This window comes from Diuraphis noxia, unplaced genomic scaffold (assembly GCF_037042655.1).
Source record: "Diuraphis noxia isolate RWA-SAM2 unplaced genomic scaffold, SU_Dnox_SAM2 contig0007, whole genome shotgun sequence".
Lineage (NCBI taxonomy): Eukaryota > Metazoa > Arthropoda > Insecta > Hemiptera > Aphididae > Diuraphis > Diuraphis noxia.
The window spans coordinates 2,197,998-2,221,933 of record NW_028301717.1 but is presented as its reverse complement, the minus strand read 5'-3'; the positions used below and the strand labels follow the sequence as shown (position 1 = coordinate 2,221,933).

Here is a 23,936-nt window from a genome sequence, read left to right as displayed (position 1 = left end):
AAAAATTGGTTTTGCATTAAAATTCCACGTTTTTCCTTATTTATCCTATTTATTTTCGTTTTCCCAACGCTCTTGAAAATTACAAGCAATTTTTTTATTCTGACCCCTAAAAGTACCAACAAGATTAACTTTCTAATGTCAAAACTCAAAACAAATATTGTCATTGTAAAATCAAAAGATTCAAAACTTAAAACATATGAATTATGTTAAATTTAGTACAAAGATATTTATTATTAAAAATACTGTGATGACTTTGGCTTGTAATAAAAAAAAATAGTTGTCTCCACAAGTACAGACACGTCATCATCAAACCTCCCTGTAACAGTTGACACTTTTAACCCATTTCCCGTTAAAAGCTTTCATCTAGTGGCATCATCTCATTCCAAACTCAATTTCATGTCGACAAGTAAATAATTAATAAGTAAACGTAAAATAGTAAACATACTTGAATAATTAACAACCAGTTAAAATAATTTATCTTTTATTAACTCTTAATAATATTACATGACAAAACCTTAAGAACTATTATTTTGGACATTTTATTCTCAAATCTATCACAATCAAACAATTAATAAAAAAAATATATCTTAATTATAACAAATGATAGACATCACCATTGCTTCAATACTATAGCTTTGTGCGATTTACTTTTAACTAAATTAATAGCTGCCATGTAAATTCTCCAAATTCTCAATAATATATAGAAATATTATCATACATATAGCTATCTTTCAATATGTATCAAAATATTTTTTTGTTAAAATTAATAATGTTTTTTTTGGTAATAAATGATCACAACAATTTAATTTTTGGTAAACCAATAATTCATCAATAAGAAAAAAAATATAAATTAAAATCAATTAGCTTTAAAAATAAAAATAATCTATGATTGCCATAATATATAAAAAAACATTAATGAAATAGAAAATGTTTAGAATCATGGAGTAATGCTATAATGACTGAATATAGAGACAACTGCATAAAAATGTTTAAATAATGCTTAATTGTTATATCAATTTTAGGTAACAAGTAAGTTATAACACATATTGAAAGACAACTTAAGTCTCATTAAATATTTATCATCTTGTTCATTCCTAGCACAATATTAAATGTAATACAAAATAAAACAATTGAGAGACCAAAAAATTTACTATAATTGCAATAATCAACTTCAGTTAGCTAGCTATGATATTATGTTTTATTATTGCTCTATGTTTAAAATATATATATATATATTCTTTGCAAATACACAGCCAAATGGAAGCAAATTGAAAAATAGACTCAAGTAAAGTTAATTTTTGCAACATTTATGATTGGAATGTTGAATTAGGAATGAAATTTGGTAAAAAAATAATTATAAAATTTAAAATAAAATAAGAAGAAAATTAGAAAAAAATAAACAAAAATGTAAAAATTAGCGCTTATAAGCATTCAACCAAATTAATTAATCCATCATGTGATAAATGATCTTAATTGTTCTTAAGACATTACTTAATTATTATAAATTAAGTACTTGGACTTATTGCTAATCATTTGAAAGTCCCATAGTAGGACTTCTAAGATTATTCAGCCTTAATATGATCATCGGACGCAGCCACGGAGGCAATTTCACAATATGACTGTTCTAAACAATGTTTCAGTTCTTGAAAGCTAACCACTAATATGGTCTTTTCATCACGCGAATACAAACAAATCTAAAACATAATTATTTCGAAATAAGTAAGTACGACAAAAAATAAAAAAATAATAATAATAATTTACAGTATCTGATGATCCAGAATCGAGTTTATTTAAAGTTTGAACTATGTGCGACATATCCAGCCAAGGGCGTCCATCCTCAGTCACTTGATGAAATAAATAGTCCCTAAATAGTTTTAACATATATCGATCACCAGTTTCTGACCACGCAGGATCTAAATTAAACCTAAAAATAAAACATTATTTTTTTAAACATTTTAAATGTTATTAATATATAATTATACTAATTATTATTACTCAGGTCGTTCATTAATTGATCCAAGTTTCACAAGCAATCGAAACAAACGACCATTTTCCATTTCTTTAGATAACTCATTTTCCAAATTGTCTGAGTGATTCTGCGCAGCATCCAGTTGAGTGTAAAATCTAGCTCCTATCATTGGCATTAGCTCTGTAATATGCCGTCTTTGACTACTCAGTAAATACCTGAGAAGATAGTTATCATATGAGATTGTGTTATACTATATTTAAGATCAATGAACCAAACCTTATTAAGTTACGAATATCACTACTGTAAGAGCGTGCCATTAAATCAATAGAAGTAGCAAGATTATCTTGATGAACAGCTATAAGGGATCGACAAGCTAGAGCTAATAAAAGCTTACCAAATTCTGTTAAATCTTCTTGCTAAAAATGTTATCTCATATTTTTAAATATTCATTATTTAATTACTGAATTTTCACTCACTTGAAAATGACCAATCATGTTTGAACTGGCCATATCATTTAACAAAATATCTGTTATAGCTACACAATTGATCCGAAGTCTAGCCCTGGTATTTACATGACCTGTCACTAAAACCCTATTTAGACAAAGACCTCGTAAAGCTAATCCTGATCCATGTATTGCTCGTAGTGCACCACTAAGTTGAATTGCATAATTCCATAGTGTATTTTCAGATAAAAGTCCATTACTAAAACAATGTTTATAATTATTATTTATTACAAATACTGCAATTATAGGTATAGTTAGTTAAATGCAAGTCTTTAAATAGTTGCATAATTGATATCTTGAAATGGTAAAATAATAACATGTAAATTATGAAAAGTTCACCACATTATAAATAATATTGATTTAACAAACAAGCTCAACCTCATTATTTTCAAAAATAATGAATTTGTTCAAATTTTGATGTTTGGAATTTAAAGGGGAGGTTAGCAAATTTTTTCTCTTACTGACATACACACAATGTCCCACATTTTACATGTTCACAATAATGATTTTAAACATTAGAATGTAAAATTTGATTGGTTGCAACAGAACTAAAAAAAATTTGCTGACATTCTCTTAAAGATGACATTTTTAAATTTTTAGGATAAATGTTAAAAGTTAAAATTTTGATTTTATATAGACTTCATTGAAACAATTTGAAAATTTACAGGAAATATATTATTTTTCTTTGAAAAAAATAAGTTATCCCACAGGATATACTCATTAAATGGGATACAATATGAGGACTTGAAAATAAGGTCATTATTATATATTAAAAAAGATAATTAATAACAAGTAACAACTTAAAATATTTTTAAAATACCTTGGTAAAATTAAAAAGAATACTTATAAAAAATATAACTTGGCCTAAGAATAAATAATCAACATTTAAGTTTAACATTTCTGATTATAGCAAACTCTCAAGTGAAATACTTCTTACATAAATGAACAACATGTTTTTTTTGTATCGCTAATTTCAATTACTGACTAAAAAAAAACAACCATAAAAAATTCTACTTAATATAAGACTGTTAAATAATAATTTACCTATGCTGGTGTCTTAAAATTGCATTTTTAGTGTGGCTATAAGGTCGTGGTGCGTTTGGATCAGAACTAAATGGATCGTTATAACCATTCATTATTTCATTAGAACTGAAATGTCGAGTTTGTAAAGATTCAGAATCTGGATGATAATTAAAAACAAAGACTAATGCTAAAAATAAAAACAATAATTAATCCAAAACAATATCACAAAATGTTATTTTATAAATAAAAAGACTCAAGAACACTCACAAGTATCATTAAAAGCTTTTGTTATAAATACATCCTTTAACTGAACAATATTTGCATGATTAATTTTTTTCCAAGCTTCAATTAATGGAGCATATTTTGTAATTGTTAATCGAAAACCTATAACATCAAAAACTTAAAATAAACTAACAAAAATATAATTTTTTAATTCTGAAGATTTTAGATTTTGAGCGGAGCGAGGAATGTATTGATTTTACAATGATGAGTGAATTTTTTTGTGTCTGTCATCATGTTTCGGGGGAGTTAAAGTGCTTCGATTTTCTACTTCAGTATCTCGTTCGATCAGAAAGTAAATCTAGTTGGTACTTTGGAGGGTGTCAAAACTAAAAAATTCTCTTTAAATAATCAGGATAAACAAACTGAAAATTAAGCAAAAGATGGGAATTTTTACGCACAGTCAGTTTTCGACAAAATCAATTTTGGTTTTTGATATAACTTTAAAAAAAATGACCATAGATAAATGAAAATTTCACCGAATCTTAATATAAGTATATTCTATCCACTATGTAAATTTCGAAAAATTTCAACTTAAGTTGAACTATTTTTTTAAAATTAATATCGATAAAAATTTATTTGCTGGGTAGAAAAGCTTGAAAATTTAATACAAGGCTCCTAACATATTGTTATAATAGCAGTTGAAAAATAAAATAAATACATACCCACATTTTTTTTTTTTTATAAGCATTCAAAGTTTGAATTTTGACAAAGACATAAAAATCACGAAAATTTGCCAATTATTTTAAGCTAGATATTCATAAAAAATTTTCTTTTTAAATCTAAAATTTGAAAATTTTCAATAATTTCTAATATATCCTAAACAGATAAACCGTTTCTCCTCAGAATCGTTGTTTGTATACAATGATATAATATCATTGGATTCAAATTTAATTCCATCTATTACAGTGACCCACTTGTAACTTACTGTACAACAGAAAGACATCCACAAATTACCTGTTTTTTATTAATTTGAAGCACTAATCTAATGTGAAATGATTGTAATATTGAGATAACAATTTATATGTAAATAAAAAAGCTATCGCCTATTCAAGCTTTTATCTCTTATTTTTACATCAAAATAAAAAAATATTTTGAAATTACTTTAATCGACACTTTAAATTAAGTTTTTAATTATAAAACATTAGTTAAACCACTATGGACCTTAATTTTATAGCACTGCAAAAGTTTCCAATACTAAAAAAATTCAACAGTTCCAGAAGATTGCCTTTAAAAATATAATGACTGCCCACCTTTATATATCAAATACACATTACGTGAAGGTCTTTCAATGAAAACTGTGACAGAAGAAGCTGCACACTTCCTATAAACTTTCATAACCATTTTCAAACACACCATAATCTACTTATAAAGAATCTCTTCACCCAAACCATACATGAAAACCCCAGGCATTGTCTAAAAAGCGAATTGTTAAAAATTAAAAAATTATTTATTAAAAAAAAATACATATGAGCAACTGAACAACTCCAAGTGAACTGTTACTAATGGGTAACTTCTTACTTTAAATATGCATGCACATTTGATTCTTACGTCACATACTTATTGAGCTAAAAATTATAGTTTATTTACCTATATCTTAATGTAAAATGTAAAATTACCTTCTAATAAATATAATAGAAATAACTAAAAATAAATAAAAAGGTTCATTAAACTTTTTACCATGAATGCGTTTTAAACAACATTTCTCTCCATTCTTAGAATAGGTTGCTCGATAAGTGGATGTATTGTAAGTCAATATTTTAGATGAGTGCCCATATATATCGAGTGGATAAACATCATGATAATCTTCAACAGTTTCTGGTAAATCTAAAATACAAATATCAATAACCTATTAATAATTCATAAAGATAAATTACTTATTTATTGAGGATGTTACAAACCTGGCCATTGGTCTGAGTCTAGTGAGGCAATTGATAAAGCATTTCTATGCAATAAATCTCTTCTTAAATCATCTTGGGCATATAATGAAGATGTTGGTGATTCAACTGATGGCATTGGTAAATATCCAGATGGATCATCAAAGATATTACCATTAGGTTGATTAGTACCATTAGTGTCTGGAGGATAGAAATATGTTGTACCATTGACATTTTTCTATTAAACACCAAATAATAATAATACTTAAAATGTATTTTTTAAATATTTAAAAGTTATTAGCGATAATATTAAGCTTAATTATCTACCTGATATGCTTGTATAGGCTGAGATTTGTCTTTAGCGTAAATTGAAGAAACATCAGTATTGTTTAATGAACCAGCTAGATTTCTAGGTACGAAATCGACAGTTGCTATAGATGCCTGAAAATTGTCAATTGCCTATCACAACATGTGCATAATAATTGTAAACTTTTTTTATTATCCTAAGTGTTTAAAACAAAAATTAACATTGTGCTTTGAAAGGTAACTTATAATTATGTCTAATAAAATGTATGTGTATTTTAACTTTTAAGTAACTAATAAGATAATTATGTGATCAATCAACAGTGACAAGCAGTTAAATAATTTACTGAAAATTCTTCTGGCCTTTGAGATTAATATAAATCATAAAACAATTATTTAACCATTTACTGAAAATTACCACATTAATTAATGCAAATTAACTCAATACAAAATAATTTTTGGTTAATACATATTGGAATTAGGTATATTAGGTTTTTTATGTTAAGGCAAATATTTTATTCAATGATACGGAAATATAGAATTGATATATTATGCATATACTATAGTTAAATATATAGTATCGTTATCAATATACTAAAACTAAAGTAATATATTATGGTATAGAATTTAAGTATTGGAAATATACACCAAAAATATTTATGTATGTTGAGCCATTTGTATGTATTTCTTCCTGAACTTCTATTTTCTGTGTCCCCGAATATTAACTAATTATGTATGAAAAACCAAATTAAATATTTTATGAAAATTAAAATGTTTTTAAAAATATGTTATTTCCAGATTAACTTTTTATCAATTAATAAACATGAAGGATGTCAAGGCCAATGAGTTTAAATAGTTTAATATAAAAATATACCAACAGAAAAAACTCATGACTCATGAAAAAATCAGATTTTGATCATTTTTTTTTTATTTGAAAGATAAGGAATTTATGCAGGTCGCAAGACATCAATTTTAAATTCTATTTTCAGAAATTGCTATCAAATTACATATTACAAATTTTTGATTTTTAAATGTATTATTTATTACTGATATTGATAAAATTTAAATAATTTAAGAATCAGTCATCAATGAAACCACAATGTTTTCCTCGTAAAAAATACAAAAAAAAAAAATTAATATCTGATTGTTCTACAAGGAGACATCATTTTTACTGTACACTATTTAGATGTTTTAAGAGTTTTAATGGTTTGATTTTCTTTTTCTAAACAGATTTTTTATATTTTTGACCCTAACATATTCACTTTAAAGTTTAAACAATATTTGAATATATTTGTTGTCTCTAAAAAATTGGAGTTAAAAATACTAGTTAAATATAATATAAAATAACAATAATAATTGAAAAAAAAATATTGTAGTATGAATTGCACATGTAAATGAAATAATACTTATTGAAGAGACCGATAAAAAACAAAAAATTGTAATCGTAACGCAGACCAAATTTTAGTACATTTAATAACATTGTTCATGAAACGTATTGGAATCATTCAGTATTTTCAAACTATGTAAAATGGGGTTATTTGACATCATTTTTAGTGAATATGTTAATAAATAGCTGACACTACTAACGCTAAGTATAAATGGGGTCATTAATTTAATCCAAGAAATATATTTAATATAAAATCTAGTAATGAGATATACTTTTATTTTATTATTTACCTTTTTCATTGATAAAGAGGACTGGTTTATATCTAAATTAGAATAATTTTTTGATAATGTTGAGTACAGTGTTGATTGAGGTGATGAGTTATTTTGTCGTTTCTATAAAAAAAAAATAATTATTTATTTTCATTATAATAATAATAATAATAATAAAATATACAAAACTGTATTTTAGAATTAAAATAATAAATGCAAGTTTATTTAATTCAATATGATATATTGATACAGTAATTCAAAATATTTATTGCAATATATTATTTTGGTAGTTGATACTCAATTATTCATATTAGTGGCACTAATTAGGTATAGCCACCAACCTACTTTTTCATGGGGTAGCAAGATCAAATTTTTGCTACTTAATGAAAAATTGTTATTTTGGTGTCATAAACATAATATAGTATATTTATCAATTATCAGTAATTTCTAACCATAGTGAAATAATCACCTATAATTTAAAGCAATCATAATTTAAAAAAGGGCGGGTAGGTCGTGGATGTCGCTCTGCTGTACAGTAGGTTACAAGTGGGTTACTGTAATGGATGGAATTAAATTTGAATCCAATGATATATCATTGTATACAAAAAACGATTCTGAGCGAAGATGGTTTATCTATCTAGAATATATTATAGATTATTAAAAATTTTCAAATCTTAGATTTAAAAAGAAAATTTTTTATGAATTTCTAGTTTAAAATAATTTGCGAATTTTCGTGATTTTTACACATGTTGTCAAAATTCAAACTTTGAATGCTTGTAAAAAAAAAATGTGCTAATATATTTCTTTTATTTTTCACCTGGTATTGTAAAAATATGTTAGAAGCCTTATATAAAATTTTAAATTCTAAGATATAAAAGGAAAATTTTTAATGAATTTCTAGCATAAAATAATTTATGAATTTCCGTGATTTTTACGTATGTTGTCTAAAATTCAAACTTTGAATGCTTGTAAAAAAAATTGTGACTAAGCATTTCTTTTATTTTTCAATTGCTATTGTAAAAATATATTATAAGCCTTGTATTACATTTTAAAATCTTAGAATTAAAAAGAAAAACTTTTATGAATTTCTATCTAAGATAATTAGAACATTGCCGTCATTTTTACGTATTTAGTCAAAATTTGAACTTTAAATGCTTATAAATAAAAATTGTGACTATGTATTCCTTTTATTTTGCAACTGCTATTGTAAAAATATGTTAGGATCTTTTTATTAAATTTTCAAGCTTTTCTATCTAACAAATAAATTTTTATCGATATTTATAGAAAAAAAAGTTGAAAAATTAAAATGTCAGTAAACAGCTCTAAACAAATCTAAATATTTTGAAAATTTTATCAAATATATAAAATGCCTATATAAACATTAAGTGAAAATTTCAAGTATCTGCGGTCATTTGTTTTAGAGTTACAGCAAAATAAGGAAATCGCTAAAAGTGAAAATCCAATGTTGTAAAAATTTAAATTTCAAATGCTCACGAAAATTTAATTTGAATTTCCGGTGGAATTTTTATTTGTGATGAAGATTGAAAAACTTGTAAGGAATTTTGTATTAAATTTTGAAATCTTAGATTTAAAAAGAAAATTTTTTATGAATTTCTAGCTTAAAATAATTTGTGAATTTTCGTGATTTTTACGTATTTTGTCAAAATTCAAACTTTGAATGCTTATAAAAAAAATTGTGACTATGAATTTCTTTTATTTTTCAACTGCTATTGTAACAATATGTTAAGAGCCTTGTATTAAATTTTCAATCTTTTCTGCCTAACAAATAAATTTCTATCGATATTAATTTAAAAAAAACTAATAATGATCGAAAATTTCAAATGCCTATGAATAGTTCAACTTAAGTCAAAATTATTTGAAAATTGCATGGTGGATAGAATATACATATATAAACATTTAAAAAGACTTTTATGAATTTCTATCTAAGATAGATAGAACATTGCCGTAATTTTTACGTATTTAGTCAAAATTTGAACTTTAAATGCTTATAAATAAAAATTGTGACTATATATTTCTTTTATTTTTCAATTGCTATTGTAAAAATATATTATAAGCCTTGTATTAAATTTTAAAATCTTAGAATTAAAAAGAAAAACTTTTATGAATTTCTATCTAAGATAATTAGAACATTGCCGTCATTTTTACGTATTTAGTCAAAATTTGAACTTTAAATGCTTATAAATAAAAATTGTGACTATATATTTCTTTTATTTTTCAACTGCTATTGTAAAAATGTGATAGGAGCCATGTATTAAATTTTAAAATCTTAGAATTAAAAAGAAAAACTTTTATGAATTTCTATCTAAGATAATTAGAACATTGCCGTCATTTTTACGTATTTAGTCAAAATTTGAACTTTAAATGCTTATAAATAAAAATTGTGACTATATATTTCTTTTATTTTTCAATTGCTATTGTAAAAATATATTATATGCCTTGTATTAAATTTTCAAATCTTAGAATTAAAAAGAAAAACTTTTCGAAAATTTCAAATCCCTATGAATAGTTCAACTTATGTCGACATTTTTTGAAAATTGCATGGTGGATAGAATATACATATATAAACATTTAAAAAGACTTTTATGAATTTCTATCTAAGATAAATAGAACATTGCCGTAATTTTTACGTATTTAGTCAAAATTTGAACTTTAAATGCTTATAAATAAAAATTGTGACTAAGCATTTCTTTTATTTTTCAACTGCTATTGTAAAAATGTGATAGGAGCCATGTATTAAATTTTAAAATCTTAGAATTAAAAAGAAAAACTTTTATGAATTTGTATCTAAGATAATTAGAACATTGCCGTCATTTTTACGTATTTAGTCAAAATTTGAACTTTAAATGCTTATAAATAAAAATTGTGACTATATATTTCTTTTATTTTTCAATTGCTATTGTAAAAATATATTATAAGCCTTGTATTAAATTTTCAAATCTTAGAATTAAAAAGAAAAACTTTTCGAAAATTTCAAATCCCTATGAATAGTTCAACTTATGTCGACATTTTTTGAAAATTGCATGGTGGATAGAATATACATATATCAACATTCCGACATTCGGTGAAAATTTCATGGTCATTCGTTTAAAGTTACATCAAAAACCAAAATCGATTTTGTCGAAAAATGAGTGTGAGTAAAATTTCCCGTTTTTCCTTTAATTTTTAGTTTGTTTTTCTCGATTATTTAGAAAAGTTTTAAGAACTTTTTACTTTTGATCCCCCTAAGTACCAACTAGATTCACTTTTTGATCGAACGAGGAACTGAAGTAAAAAATTGAAGCATTTATACTGTCCCAAAACGTGATGACAGACAAAAAAAAAAAAAAATAATAAAAACACACATCATGGTAAAATCAATACATTCATCGCTCCACTCAGAATCTAAAATATCAACTATGGATGAAACATTTTATTTTTTTTAAATATCTATATCTATATCAATATGTTTGAATTCTAGAATATTTAATTGTGATTTATGACAAGAATATTATCTAAACTCAAACATAAATTATATCAAATATTATTAGAACAGTTATTTTACAATTTTAAAGTAGGTATCTATATTGCTTTTTTCTTCTTTTAACAAAAATGTGTAAAAACTAATTGTTTCTTAGAGGGTATTTTTTTTATTTTTTTTTTTATACAGTTTACTACCTACAATCGGGATTTTTTTCAAATGCCAGTATTTCATAGTATAAAAATATATAAATAATAATATGTAATATATATTATTTGTTTGTTGGATATTATATTTTAAAAGTTAATAATTGCTTTGATAGTTTTTATTTATATAATATAAGAATTATTTAAGAATTTAAAGTAATTTTATAATCAATACATACAATTAATTAATAAGTTCTATCAATTCTCATGACCTTAGGATATTGAGGTCAAATCTCTAAGTTACTGAATAAAAGCAACTACAGTAATAAATAATGACCAAAAAACCAAAGACAATACAATTAAATTGGCATTATATACATACCATATAAGTAGCAAGTTTTGATTCTTCTGGAGGACCATTTTGCAATAAATTATATTGTGTCACTAGAGTCATTGGATCCATTTTTGAACTTTGATCTTCTTGCTTTACAAAAGAAAACATAAACAATTAATGAAACTCAACTGCTTGGTAGTATCCAAAATTGCAAATTCAAACATATTTCAAACATGAAGGAAAATACTTCAAAACGCTTTGAATAACTACTTATAGGTAATTAAAATAGCTAATACTAACTGCTTAATGTAAGTTAAATATTGTGGGTAACTGTATTTTAATGTTGTATGTACAACTCTGTCAATTAGATTTTTTTAAGCCTAATTCACGAAACATGTCACTACACGCCAAATTATTGACACATCTGATCATCTGTCAGTGTGTCGAGGAATGAGCACAAGAAAACCTTAAACGTACACAAATCACTCACTTGAGACAAAATTATACGTCTGAAGTCCAAAAAAGGGTTGTTCGATCTAATACTGTCGTTGGTTACTGCATTACCACTCTCTGTTCCCAGTGCAAACATGAATGTACCTATGCAAAGTTACTGAAAACCTAACAGTGAAACGTTGAGCAATGGTAATGACAGTCGCCGCAGACGATGCCACCGCGGTTTATCATATTTTACTATTTAGACAGCGATCGAGTTATTTGTTTTGTATTATTTTAAATTCGTTTTTACAACAGTACGGAAAAGTTTATAATTATTATTATTATTGTCCGAGAGGAGTCGGTTACTCAAACGGACGAAACTATCAAACACCTTATGAACGCGCGTCAACTCTGCTACTGAGTAAACTGTAGAGTACCCACTACCGACAACTGATTACTGACCGATGACTGTTTGCAGTTCGCGTCTCCCAAGCCGTGTCGCCGCGGTCACAGAGTGGTTTGTTATTATTTTATCGTTCGTTCTTTCCTTCTTTCGGACACACACTTTGTACAACGGTAAATTAATTTCTTTGTCTATAAATTTTAATTTTATAAAATTCTACAATATTCTCCTCTGTGGCCATGCCATCAGCAGCTACACCATCAACATTGTGAAAATGTGAAATGTGAATTGTGATTTGTGATTGTGAATACTAAATAGTGATTTATGACTTATGTTGTAGTTTTAGGAATTGTTATTGTTTTCTTTTCGTGTAGAAATTATCTCATGGAAGATAAACTTTGATAATTATCATAGAATAAAAACACAATATTTTAAATTTTAAATAGTTACATGTGGTTATATATATATAGATGAGTATTAATGTATTATCAAATATCAGCCCCTAAACCACAGAACAATAAATGCCTAAACCTCCAGACAGTGAACATTTAGATTTTAGAGTTTTAGACCCTTTCAGAGTTTGATGAGAGGAAGAGTTGGATGACTGACTGACTGTACTGTGTTCAGATCTAAACTTACATAACAGGTTACCTAAACTAAAGTTTGACGTTCTGTGGTTTGACAAACTACAAAAAGTTGTTCTCTACGCCTATCGTCTTCAATCGCCAGATTCGAGGTCCTTTTTACATAATATGTTGTTAAAATTTGAACTTTAAATGCTTATAAATAAAAATTGTGACTATGTATTCCTTTTATTTTGCAACTGCTATTGTAAAAATATGTTAGGAGCTTTTTATTGAATTTTCAAGCTTTTCTATCTAACAAATAAATTTTTATCGATATTTATAGAAAAAAAAACTAAAAAAGTTGAAAAATTAAAATGTCAGTAAACAGATCAAAACAAATCTAAATATTTTGAAAATGTTATCAAATATAGAAAATGCCTATATAAACATTCAGTGAAAATTTCAAGTATCTTCGGTCATTTGTTTTAGACTTTTAGAGTTACGCCCAAATAAGAAAATTACTAAATGTGAAATTCAGTGAAAATCCAATGTTGTAAAAATTTATATTTCAAATGCTCATACAAATTTAATTTGAATTTCCGGTAGACTTTTTATTTGTGATAAAGATTGACAAACTTGTTAGGAGCCTTATATTAAATTTTCAAATCTTAGAATTAAAAAGAAAGACTTTTATGAATTTCTATCTAAGATAATTAGAACATTGCCGTCATTTTTACGTATTTAGTCAAAATTTGAACTTTAAATGCTTATAAATAAAAATTGTGACTATATATTTCTTTTATTTTTCAATTGCTATTGTAAAAATATATTATATGCCTTGTATTAAATTTTCAAATCTTAGAATTAAAAAGAAAAACTTTTCGAAAATTTCAAATCCCTATGAATAGTTCAACTTATGTCGACATTTTTTGAAAATTGCATGGTGGATAGAATATACATATATAAACATTTAAAAAGACTTTTATGAATTTCTATCTAAGATAAATAGAACATTGCCGTAATTTTTACGTATTTAGTCAAAATTTGAACTTTAAATGCTTATAAATAAAAATTGTGACTAAGCATTTCTTTTATTTTTCAACTGCTATTGTAAAAATGTGATAGGAGCCATGTATTAAATTTTAAAATCTTAGAATTAAAAAGAAAAACTTTTATGAATTTGTATCTAAGATAATTAGAACATTGCCGTCATTTTTACGTATTTAGTCAAAATTTGAACTTTAAATGCTTATAAATAAAAATTGTGACTATATATTTCTTTTATTTTTCAATTGCTATTGTAAAAATATATTATAAGCCTTGTATTAAATTTTCAAATCTTAGAATTAAAAAGAAAAACTTTTCGAAAATTTCAAATCCCTATGAATAGTTCAACTTATGTCGACATTTTTTGAAAATTGCATGGTGGATAGAATATACATATATCAACATTCCGACATTCGGTGAAAATTTCATGGTCATTCGTTTAAAGTTACATCAAAAACCAAAATCGATTTTGTCGAAAAATGAGTGTGAGTAAAATTTCCCGTTTTTCCTTTAATTTTTAGTTTGTTTTTCTCGATTATTTAGAAAAGTTTTAAGAACTTTTTACTTTTGATCCCCCTAAGTACCAACTAGATTCACTTTTTGATCGAACGAGGAACTGAAGTAAAAAATTGAAGCATTTATACTGTCCCAAAACGTGATGACAGACAAAAAAAAAAAAAATAATAAAAACACACATCATGGTAAAATCAATACATTCATCGCTCCGCTCAGAATCTAAAAAATGGGCAAGTAGATACGGAATATGGATTTGCTGTACAATTGGTGTCTAAAATGCATGCTGTAATGAATATATATCAAATTCTAATTTCTTCCAAATTTGAACTTTAATGTCAATAAAAAACCTTATTAAGTATTCAAGTATTTTTTGGTTACAGTATGAACTTATCTAAAAAAAATAAAATAAATTATAAAATTTTATACATTTTTAACCACAAAATAATATATTTGTAATTTCGATACATAAAAAAATTTAGACAAAACTCCAACTTCAGACGCTACTAAATGTTGTAGATTTAAGTTCAACTCTTTCCACAATACTTTTAAGCAAAACAAAAATATAATTCTGAATAAATATGTTTTATCTACATTGCCTGTCGGCTAGAGAGAAAACAAACAGCGCACTGACATCTTCTTTAGAAATATTGCCCAAAAATATCAATCATGAGTAAGAAAAACCACTAATGTATGATAATCATATGAACACAAATAAATCAATTTAATAAATACCAATGAAATATTTTTAACAAATAAATGCTAATATATTACAAACAATACAAAAATGATCATATTTTAATAATACTTTTAGTGTTTTATATTTCTCTTACATATAAAACATTTTTAGAAATCTTGATCTTTGGTTAATATATATAATTATATTAAATTAAAATTTATCATTATACATTATAAATTATAAATCAATTAATTAAATGGATTCATGAAACTGCCCATTCTTTTATCCGATCACCTATTGCCTTCATAGACTGTAGTGTTTTTGATTTACGTTTAATTTTACTGAGCTCATTAGAAAATTCATCACATCGGCACTCAAATACGTCTTTTTTGTCTATATTATTATGCATTTTATTATTTAGAAATGTGGTAAACATAGCTGTTTCTGTAAACCATTCCAAAAAATTCCGATGTGCAGTATTAATACCAGCATCAATGAAAAATTGTTTCTGAAACAAAACAAGAAATGTATTATACTCTAAACAGAACAAAACAAGTTTTTATGTAAAATACATCTTAATAATAATTCAAAATTTAATAGAGATAGTTAGAGCATTAAATTTGTTAAAAATGGAAAATGATCAAATAATTTTTTTGGGGTAATTGTAATGAAAGTAAACCATTTTGTATTTAATAATTAAAAATTATGTTTTATGACTTATGAGTATACAAATTAAATATGTTATTTTTTAATATATAATTTAGATACAAGCTACTGATTGTAGGCAATATCCTTTTTATTTTAAGAAACACAACTAACTTGACATTGAATTATGATTTATTATCATAAATATTTACCTACTATCAACGTCATTCAACCATAATATTGTTAATATTTTAAAATGTGTTAAAAAAAAAAAAACAAAAAAAAAAACAACTTTTTTCTGAATAACTTTTTCTAATGGAACAATAATTATTTTTGTTATTATATCTATTGTATATGAATATGTATATATTATATTATGCACATGAAATATTAACATAGTTGCTAACCGATTCCCGGACGAAAAGTCCGGTATGGAAATAGTTGGACAAAAAGTTCGGATTAATTTTTTGATTGCCGGGCAAAAAGTCCGAAAGTTCAAAATTGTCTATTCCATTTTCATTTAAAATTATAATGTACCTTATATTATATAATATTATCATGTAGGTATATATATAGTATACACATGTAATATTATATATATATATATATATATATATATATATATATATAGTCAGTTCATATATAATTATTATTTATTTTAAAAATGTAATTGTAATACTTTTATTTCATTATTATATCATTGTACCTACTGTTTTTTATATTTTCTTATTTCTTATTATTTCTTATACCTAAAAAAAAATATTATGGAAATCCGCTATAGTCTGGTCTATATGGATCTAATGTTTATCGCAGCCGTACGTCTACAGTTTATCTACCATAATATCATACCTACAATCTACATGCTACAAAAACGTTATTACCACAATTATAATATAAATCTTGATAATTTCTGTTGTATTTATGTTAGGTATAAGTAGGGAATGGATTTAAATGCTCTAAAAGACAAGAAAAATGCCTTAAAAAAATACGATTTAATGCCCTAAAAAACTTTAATAAAATGGGTTCATATTCAATAAAAACAAAATTTTGCATTTAAAACTTATAAAAAAACACATTATTATGAAAAATCTAATAAAAAATATTTAAATACAATACAACCTTAATTAATTAACTTTAGATAAATAGTTTATCGGATCTTATCTCTTATCTTTACCTTAATGTGGGTAATAATCTGTTGTAACTTGTATGTATATATTTTGTGTCTACACATGTCAACAATAATTTCGTAATTTCGTAACATAATACACGTGTCAACAATAATTTCGTAACAATATAATACATATTTAGGTATTTTAATTTTTTTTAAGAATGAATGTGGAAAAAATGACTTAAAAACCACAAAATGCACTAGAGATTTAAAAAAATGCTCTAAAACTGCAAAAAAAAGCAAAATAAAAGTTACATTTTTTAATTCTTTGATGTATGAAATGAACTTTTTGCTTGGAAACCAATGTTTTCGGACATTCAGAAAAAAAAGGCAATTTGCATTCAAATCCGTTCCCTAGGTATAAGAAATAATAAGAATAAGAAAATATAAAAAATATATATATATATATAAAATATTATAATTACACAATTATGAAAATTTTGTATTTTCGGACTTTTTGTCCGACACTAAAAATGTGTTTGGACTTTTTGTCCGGCAATCAAAAAATGAATCCGGACTTTTTGTCCAACTATTTCCATACCGGACTTTTTGTCCTCAGACTTTTTGACAGATTACCTGCTTACCAAATAGTTTTAAAAAAAGCATTTAATCTATGAGTAAAAATAGGAAAATATTTTATCAACAATACCTGAAAATTATATTTATTTTCTGTATTTGATAGAATAAAGGATTTATAATGACCAACTAGTTCCACAAACAATCGTATAAGAGACTCTGATGCTAAAACTGCTTTAGTTGATTGATCCAACTCCACCTTTAACCCAATAACATTTTTCAAGCCTTTTGCAATTCTTGATGGTAGGACACTATATTCATCTTTTACTTTACGCAATGTTTTGTTAGCATCCAAATCAAAAATGAAAACCTGATTATTAACATAATTATTAGGAAAATAAGCATACAAAATTCATGTATAATATATACATAAATATAATATTTACTTGATCTTTTTCACTCAATTGAGAGAATATATCTGATTGATTATCAGTTTTTAACAGACCAATGATATATGGTGTTGGAGCTTGAACAAAATCAGCAACAGATACCATTTGAGAAGGAAGAACTGATACAAGAGTATGTTGCCAAGCAAAAGGATATAAAGAAGATGTAAGTGCTTCAATACTACTTGATAACAAACTGTAAAAAAGAATTTAAAAAAAAAATATTACAAATTAAATCAAGTGTCAAAAAATATTAGATTTATTTTTAAGATGTATTTGTAGTAGTCTCCATCTTACAAGTGTACGATATACCAAATTTTTGTTCATTAGTTTCAAAAGTTGTTGTTAATTCTGATATTAAGGAAAAAACTGACCTATTACCAAATTTTTCGGTAAGAACAATATAATAACATCTGTGCTTAAAAATGTTGGCGATTTATTGTTATATACATTTTCAAGCAAAATATGTGTATGTAAAATATTACACATTGATAATGTTTTAATGTTTATATCACGTTTGAAAATTGTATAGTCAAAATTCAATTCACTCTAATACAAAAATTAACGGCACACAATTGAAACCAGTGAACAGAAATTTGCTAGGTTGTGCTTGTGTATGATGGAGACAACAAATGCATGAAAAGCATCCTCTTAACCAATAATCAATTGTTATACAAATTTATTTAAAACTAAATTTTATTATTTTTAAATTCATATCTTATATTTATAGTTTATACTTATATTATTTAATAGATGCAAATATTTTAATTATTTATAAGTAATATTATAAAACTATACAAATTCTTAAATTAAATGTTTCAAGTTGACAAATATAAACTTTTCTAAGCGTACAAGGTGTTCAAAAAGTTTGTAAGGATACATCAATATTCAAACAAATATCCAGTAAATAATTTTCCATTTGTTACTTAAATATAAAATCTTAAAATAATAGCTGAATAAATATTTTAAAATTTTTCTAAAAAATTGTTAAATTACTTAATTTATTTAGATATAATTAATACCTTATTGATTTGCTGAGAAGTATCAATTTTCTTTCTAACAACATTGTAGCTAACATTTGTATAAACGTATTTGGTTTAATAATGTTTAAAAGTTTTAGTAGATCATCTTGATCATTTAGAATATCAAATGGTATACGAAGTACTCCTTCTCCGTTAGGGCTAAAAAATAAAGTTTCAAAATGTTTAAAAAAAAATAAATAAATAAATGTGGTGAATATATGGTACATTAGATTATTCAAGGAATCTATGGCCTTGATATCAAATGGTTCAAACATGAAGTTGTCTTGTGAACCTAAAAATAGTAAAACAAAATATTGTTTATAAAATGTTTATTTACTTACAGCTCAGTACTGTAACTTGAAGGTTCAAGAGGTAAATAAATTGAAGAACCAAGTTCTGGAAATGGCTGGTCATATAATAACTTAATAAACATTTTCATATTGAATTCAGATAAACCATGTCTTGATTCAATTTCTTGTAATACCTGTAAAGTTCATTAAGATTATTTAATATTTATAAATATAAGTTGAATAATCTTATTAAAAATGAATGGTAAAAATATTACGTGCCTTAAAGTAAAAACTGTTAGCTTTAATTGAAGAATATATACAATATACTAATGGTAAACAATAGGCAGCACCTTCAGGCTGTACTCTATAACAGTAACCATAGTTACGTCGACCATTTTCATCAGTAACAGTTAATGAATATGTTCTACAATCATCTGCAGTAAATGGCCAAACATGTGCATCAGGAAAACATAAATTTTCAAATTGTTCTGGTATTTTAGCCTGAGATTACAAAATAATCATTAATGAAATTACATTTGTTAAAAATTAATCTATTTAACCACAATAATTACTTGTGTAGGATATTTATGTTTTATATAAGGTAATTTTTCTTTGGTAGAACTTAAATCCAGTCCAATTAATAAAAGTGCCTGAAATAGATGATTTTTATCATGAACAATAGTTGAACACGATGATGTTGTAATTTTTTTAGCCACTCTACGTAAATACCCTTTACGCTCTAAAGTTTGTTCACTAATATTTTTATCTAAAAAAAATAAAAAATCCATAAATGACACATCATTTATGACCAATATTATAATATTTTTAATTCACTATGAATTGGTCACTAAAATAAAATTAAGAAATGAACATTAAAAATTGAATAAATTTTAATTTGTTTGACATACTTTCATCTATTAATGAAATATTATAGAGTTTAAAGACAAAGTATATGATTAATAAATTAAATGTTTTTACCATCCCCCCTATTTTCATAATTTTACCATCAGATGTAAATCAAAGCGTCTACAGATAAGTAATGTAACATTTAACCATTTATTTTTATGTTTAAACGTATATTCTGTATGCAGTACACGGCAGTATCTCATAGTGGGCCCTTCCCCATCTAAAAATCTACTATGATATATGTCATATAATATATTATATATATTAGGTGATCGACGCTACTGTCAATGTTTGATTGTTAAAAATCTTTCTGTAAAATGTACTCGTATTATAAATACAAAATTAAGACAAGAACTATGCGTGAAATAGGACTTTTTCATAGAGAAATTACTTATTATTATGTTATTTAAGCTAAATCTTTTTCAAATATTTCTAAAATAGAAGCCAGTGTCCTGTAAGGTACATTTATTGCACCATTCCTTTTTAACATCTACATCGCAGAGCAACCCCCTACTCAAAACACAAAAGTAGCCGACTTTGCGGGTGACAAAGCATTAGTTGTATGCCACTCTAACCCAGACATAGCTGCTTCTTTTATGCAAACCTATTTTAAACTACTCACCTCATGGTACACAGAATGGGTCCTGAAATTAAACCAAATAAAATCACTAGACTCTACCTTCACATTACACCCCCAGAACACACAACTATTCTTCAATAATCAACCTTTACCCTACTCCCAAAACGTAAGACTAGCCTTAAACCGCTGGCTCACATGGGTTCCTCAAATACGCTCCAAATGTTTAACGCTCAATGTCGTAGTCGACAGCTGTGATACCTACTGATCTCTAAATACTAAACATATTCATCTGAACAATAAACTTCTTATACACAAAATACTACTTAAACCAATATGGGTGATGGATCTATGATATACAGCTCTAGGGATTAGCAAAACCTACTATACATCAATAGAATACAAATCTATCAAACCAAAACTCTAAGACCATCTATTAAAGCACCGTATTATGTTTCCAATCACAGATTCCATCACAACCTCTTCATATCCTTTTCCTTTGTTGCAGACATGGCTAAAACACACTACAAAACATTCCATAACAGCCTTTTAACCAAAGGAAACTCACTCATGTTCAATATCTCTTTTTTACTATCCCTGGAAATCCTTCCTAACGGCTCAAACCAAATGGTGTAGAAACCTAATGACAAAGTAATTCAATTTTAAAACTCATGTTTTTTTTTATCGTAGTACCTTCACTGAAGGGTTCTACGCTCTGTTATTTTTATCTATTTGTTTATTTAATTATTATTACTATCTATTACTTCCTAAGTTGTTTTTATTGTTTTTTTTTACAGCAGATTGAATAAAACATTTAAAAAAATAATAATAATAAGCTAAACAATTATAAATTACAATTAAAAGCTAAATACAGTATTTTTGTACATTAATGTAATGTAATAGTCGTTTCATTGGTTTATTATGTGACCAATAATAAGTGCTTTATAAAAATAAAATGTAGTTGATAGATACTTTTATTAAATAATAGATATTATTATAATTTAAGATTTCTAATACCTAAATGGTAAGTTTATTCTCATCGTTAACTTATATAATTATTAAATTATTTACATACCCGTTAGATTATTTATTGATCCACTAGAACTGTCTTCACAGTTAGAATCACTTTCCTCTTGAGTTTTAACAAATGTACCATAAGCTTCATTCATTAACATTTGAATCTTATAAAAGTACACAGTATTGACAATTAATTTAACTAGGTAAAAATTATATTAAAATAAAATAAAATAAATTATTCTTATAAATACTTTTCTCTCATGAGTCATAGTCATATTTTTGTTTGTTTTTGAATCCAATTCATCAGTAGTATCAATTTGAAAATATGATTCAGATTCTTTCAAATTAACTTCAGAATTATAATCTTTAATTGGCGTGGACTACAGATTAAAATAAAAAGATAGATTTACTATTATTTATAGGTATGATAAGTATTTTAGTAATAGATAAATGAAAAAATCAAATAGACAATCATTATTTTAATTAATTATTAGAACTTACCATATAATGCAGATTAGATTTATTGGAATCACAAATCTGATCATTACCAATTATAAGCGTATGACAATTATTAGCAGTATCGATGTTTGGCCTTGAGTTGGGTTTTAGGAATATTGGTTGGTCATATATATGCTCTACGTCATATTCATTATATAATTTTCGAGTTAAATAATTCTGTTCATCAGTATGGTGTATTTTTAAAGAATTACCAAACGGTTTATCACTTTCTGGACACTTTAAAGACTTTGCCAAATTAAATAAGTTAGATTTCTTAGAACTGATATTTGAATTACAATCTTTTCCAGTAGTCTTTTCATCTTTAGGTCCATATGTATGGGAATTTTTAGTTATAAACTTCTCTAGCTTTTCCAACATAGCTTTTGGATCAGACTTGGTATTTTTATGAGATTCCATTGTACAATTATAAGGAAGATCTAGATCTATTTGTTTATCATGAGCAAATGTTCTTGGTGGCTTTTTAGGAGGTGGACCAATTGGTAAATGAGGTTTTTGTGGAAGTTCAAAATTTTTTTTTGGTACTTTTGGTTTACAACCTGCAGTAATGCCGTTAGTTTCTAGTCTTTTTTTCAAACAGTTGATGATAGATTTTTGGTCAGTTGCTAGTTTATTTTTATCATCTTTTGCAAATGTATCTAGATATAATTTTTGATTTAAACTGTCAGTCTTATTATAACTATGAGAATCAGTTGGTGTAGTTGTTTTATTACACTCACTAGTGTTTGAAATAATAATATTACTAAATTGTTTCTCATTGTTAGTTACCATCACGGCCTGTGAATGATCCACAACTAGCTTTCTCGTAATGTTTACATCCCGTCTGAAGGCAGGAGTTCTTTTGATATTTCTTTTGTTCGCATTATTCTCGTGTCTTCTCTTCTCATCCAATAATGGTTTCTTAGAGCTTTGAAATGATTCGAATCGTTTCGTCAATACGTCTACATTAACAACGTTCGTTTCATTCATAATTTTGATAATATCATCAGTGAAAATGTCACATCTTATAGTGAACAGTTACCAAAAAAAAACTTCGCAGAAAAAATTATTTTTACCGATAATTATTATAAATAGCAATCATTGAACACTTAGTACGTACACACAGCTTAGTGTACACGAGTGTACTGAACTCTGTCAACTCTCAATTCTAAATGCAATGCTTAATCTATGTCAATAATAACGAATTATGAAACGCGCAACTAAACTATTAAACACTGTACGATAATAAATAATAATTAATAACAATTAACAATTATCAACACAAAATTATTAGACTAAAAAAAAGAAACGAACAAGTTCTTATGATATTAAATATTTAAATGTTTATTTATACACTATCAAATATCAGTATATTATTATATTATCCACGGCCCACGGGTCAGCCACCATCGCATGCATGCATTATACTATTGTTGTTACCGTTCATTCTACATGGTTGTTACCATTATATCTGAGCACAACCATTGAATAATATTTTATAGTACCTACAGGCAACAGCTGGTTGATGAAAAAATAGTGCATGGCCATCGTAATAACATAGAACAGTATTATGCTATTTTTTTTCAATGATATGATTTCAATATCATGATAGAAGATTAAGAACTATAGGTAATAGGTATGAT

The 23,936-nt window shown here is 25.5% G+C and overlaps 2 protein-coding genes across 3 annotated transcripts; both read right to left on the bottom strand.

The window, feature by feature from the left end:
* Window positions 1-464: 464 nt before the first annotated feature.
* LOC107168136 (Poly(A) specific ribonuclease subunit PAN3) lies at window positions 465-12,723 on the bottom strand. 2 transcript variants are annotated; one of them, XM_015517447.2, is made up of 13 exons: window positions 12,466-12,723; window positions 11,617-11,718; window positions 7,632-7,733; window positions 5,979-6,092; window positions 5,676-5,889; window positions 5,455-5,601; window positions 3,763-3,879; window positions 3,517-3,682; window positions 2,446-2,671; window positions 2,246-2,385; window positions 1,996-2,184; window positions 1,762-1,924; window positions 465-1,694 (listed from the first exon to the last, which is right to left on the bottom strand). In XM_015517447.2, exons 2-13 carry the CDS (start codon window positions 11,695-11,697, stop codon window positions 1,563-1,565), a joined length of 1,791 nt encoding a protein of 596 aa, XP_015372933.2. In that variant the 5' UTR covers window positions 11,698-11,718; window positions 12,466-12,723; the 3' UTR covers window positions 465-1,562. The 2 variants fall into 2 exon arrangements, with proteins under 2 accessions (XP_015372933.2, XP_015372932.2); XM_015517446.2 differs by lacking the exon at window positions 12,466-12,723 and adding an exon at window positions 12,059-12,395.
* Window positions 12,724-15,275: 2,552 nt separating this feature from the next.
* LOC107168128 (DENN domain-containing protein 2A-like) lies at window positions 15,276-23,782 on the bottom strand. The gene is made up of 10 exons (XM_015517433.2): window positions 22,300-23,782; window positions 22,050-22,178; window positions 21,857-21,962; window positions 19,871-20,064; window positions 19,578-19,799; window positions 19,350-19,492; window positions 19,009-19,167; window positions 17,987-18,182; window positions 17,674-17,910; window positions 15,276-15,719 (listed from the first exon to the last, which is right to left on the bottom strand). Exons 1-10 carry the CDS (start codon window positions 23,281-23,283, stop codon window positions 15,474-15,476), a joined length of 2,616 nt encoding a protein of 871 aa, XP_015372919.1. The 5' UTR covers window positions 23,284-23,782; the 3' UTR covers window positions 15,276-15,473.
* Between the last annotated feature and the right edge of the window lie 154 nt (window positions 23,783-23,936).

Excerpts from the sequence above, each read along its gene's own strand:
- LOC107168136 (XM_015517446.2), bottom strand. The coding sequence starts at position 12,157 with ATGTTTGCACTGGGAACAGAGAGTGGTAATGCAGTAACCAACGACAGT. Across the intron at positions 7,734-11,616 it reads CAAAACTTGCTACTTATATG|AAACGACAAAATAACTCATC; the intron begins GTATGTATATAA and ends TTTTTTTTATAG. Across the intron at positions 5,602-5,675 it reads AGACTCAGACCAATGGCCAG|ATTTACCAGAAACTGTTGAA; the intron begins GTTTGTAACATC and ends TTTGTATTTTAG.
- LOC107168128 (XM_015517433.2), bottom strand. The coding sequence starts at position 23,283 with ATGAATGAAACGAACGTTGTTAATGTAGACGTATTGACGAAACGATTC. Across the intron at positions 19,493-19,577 it reads CTAACAGTTTTTACTTTAAG|GTATTACAAGAAATTGAATC; the intron begins GCACGTAATATT and ends TGAACTTTACAG. Across the intron at positions 19,168-19,349 it reads TCAAGTTACAGTACTGAGCT|CCCTAACGGAGAAGGAGTAC; the intron begins GTAAGTAAATAA and ends TTTATTTTTTAG.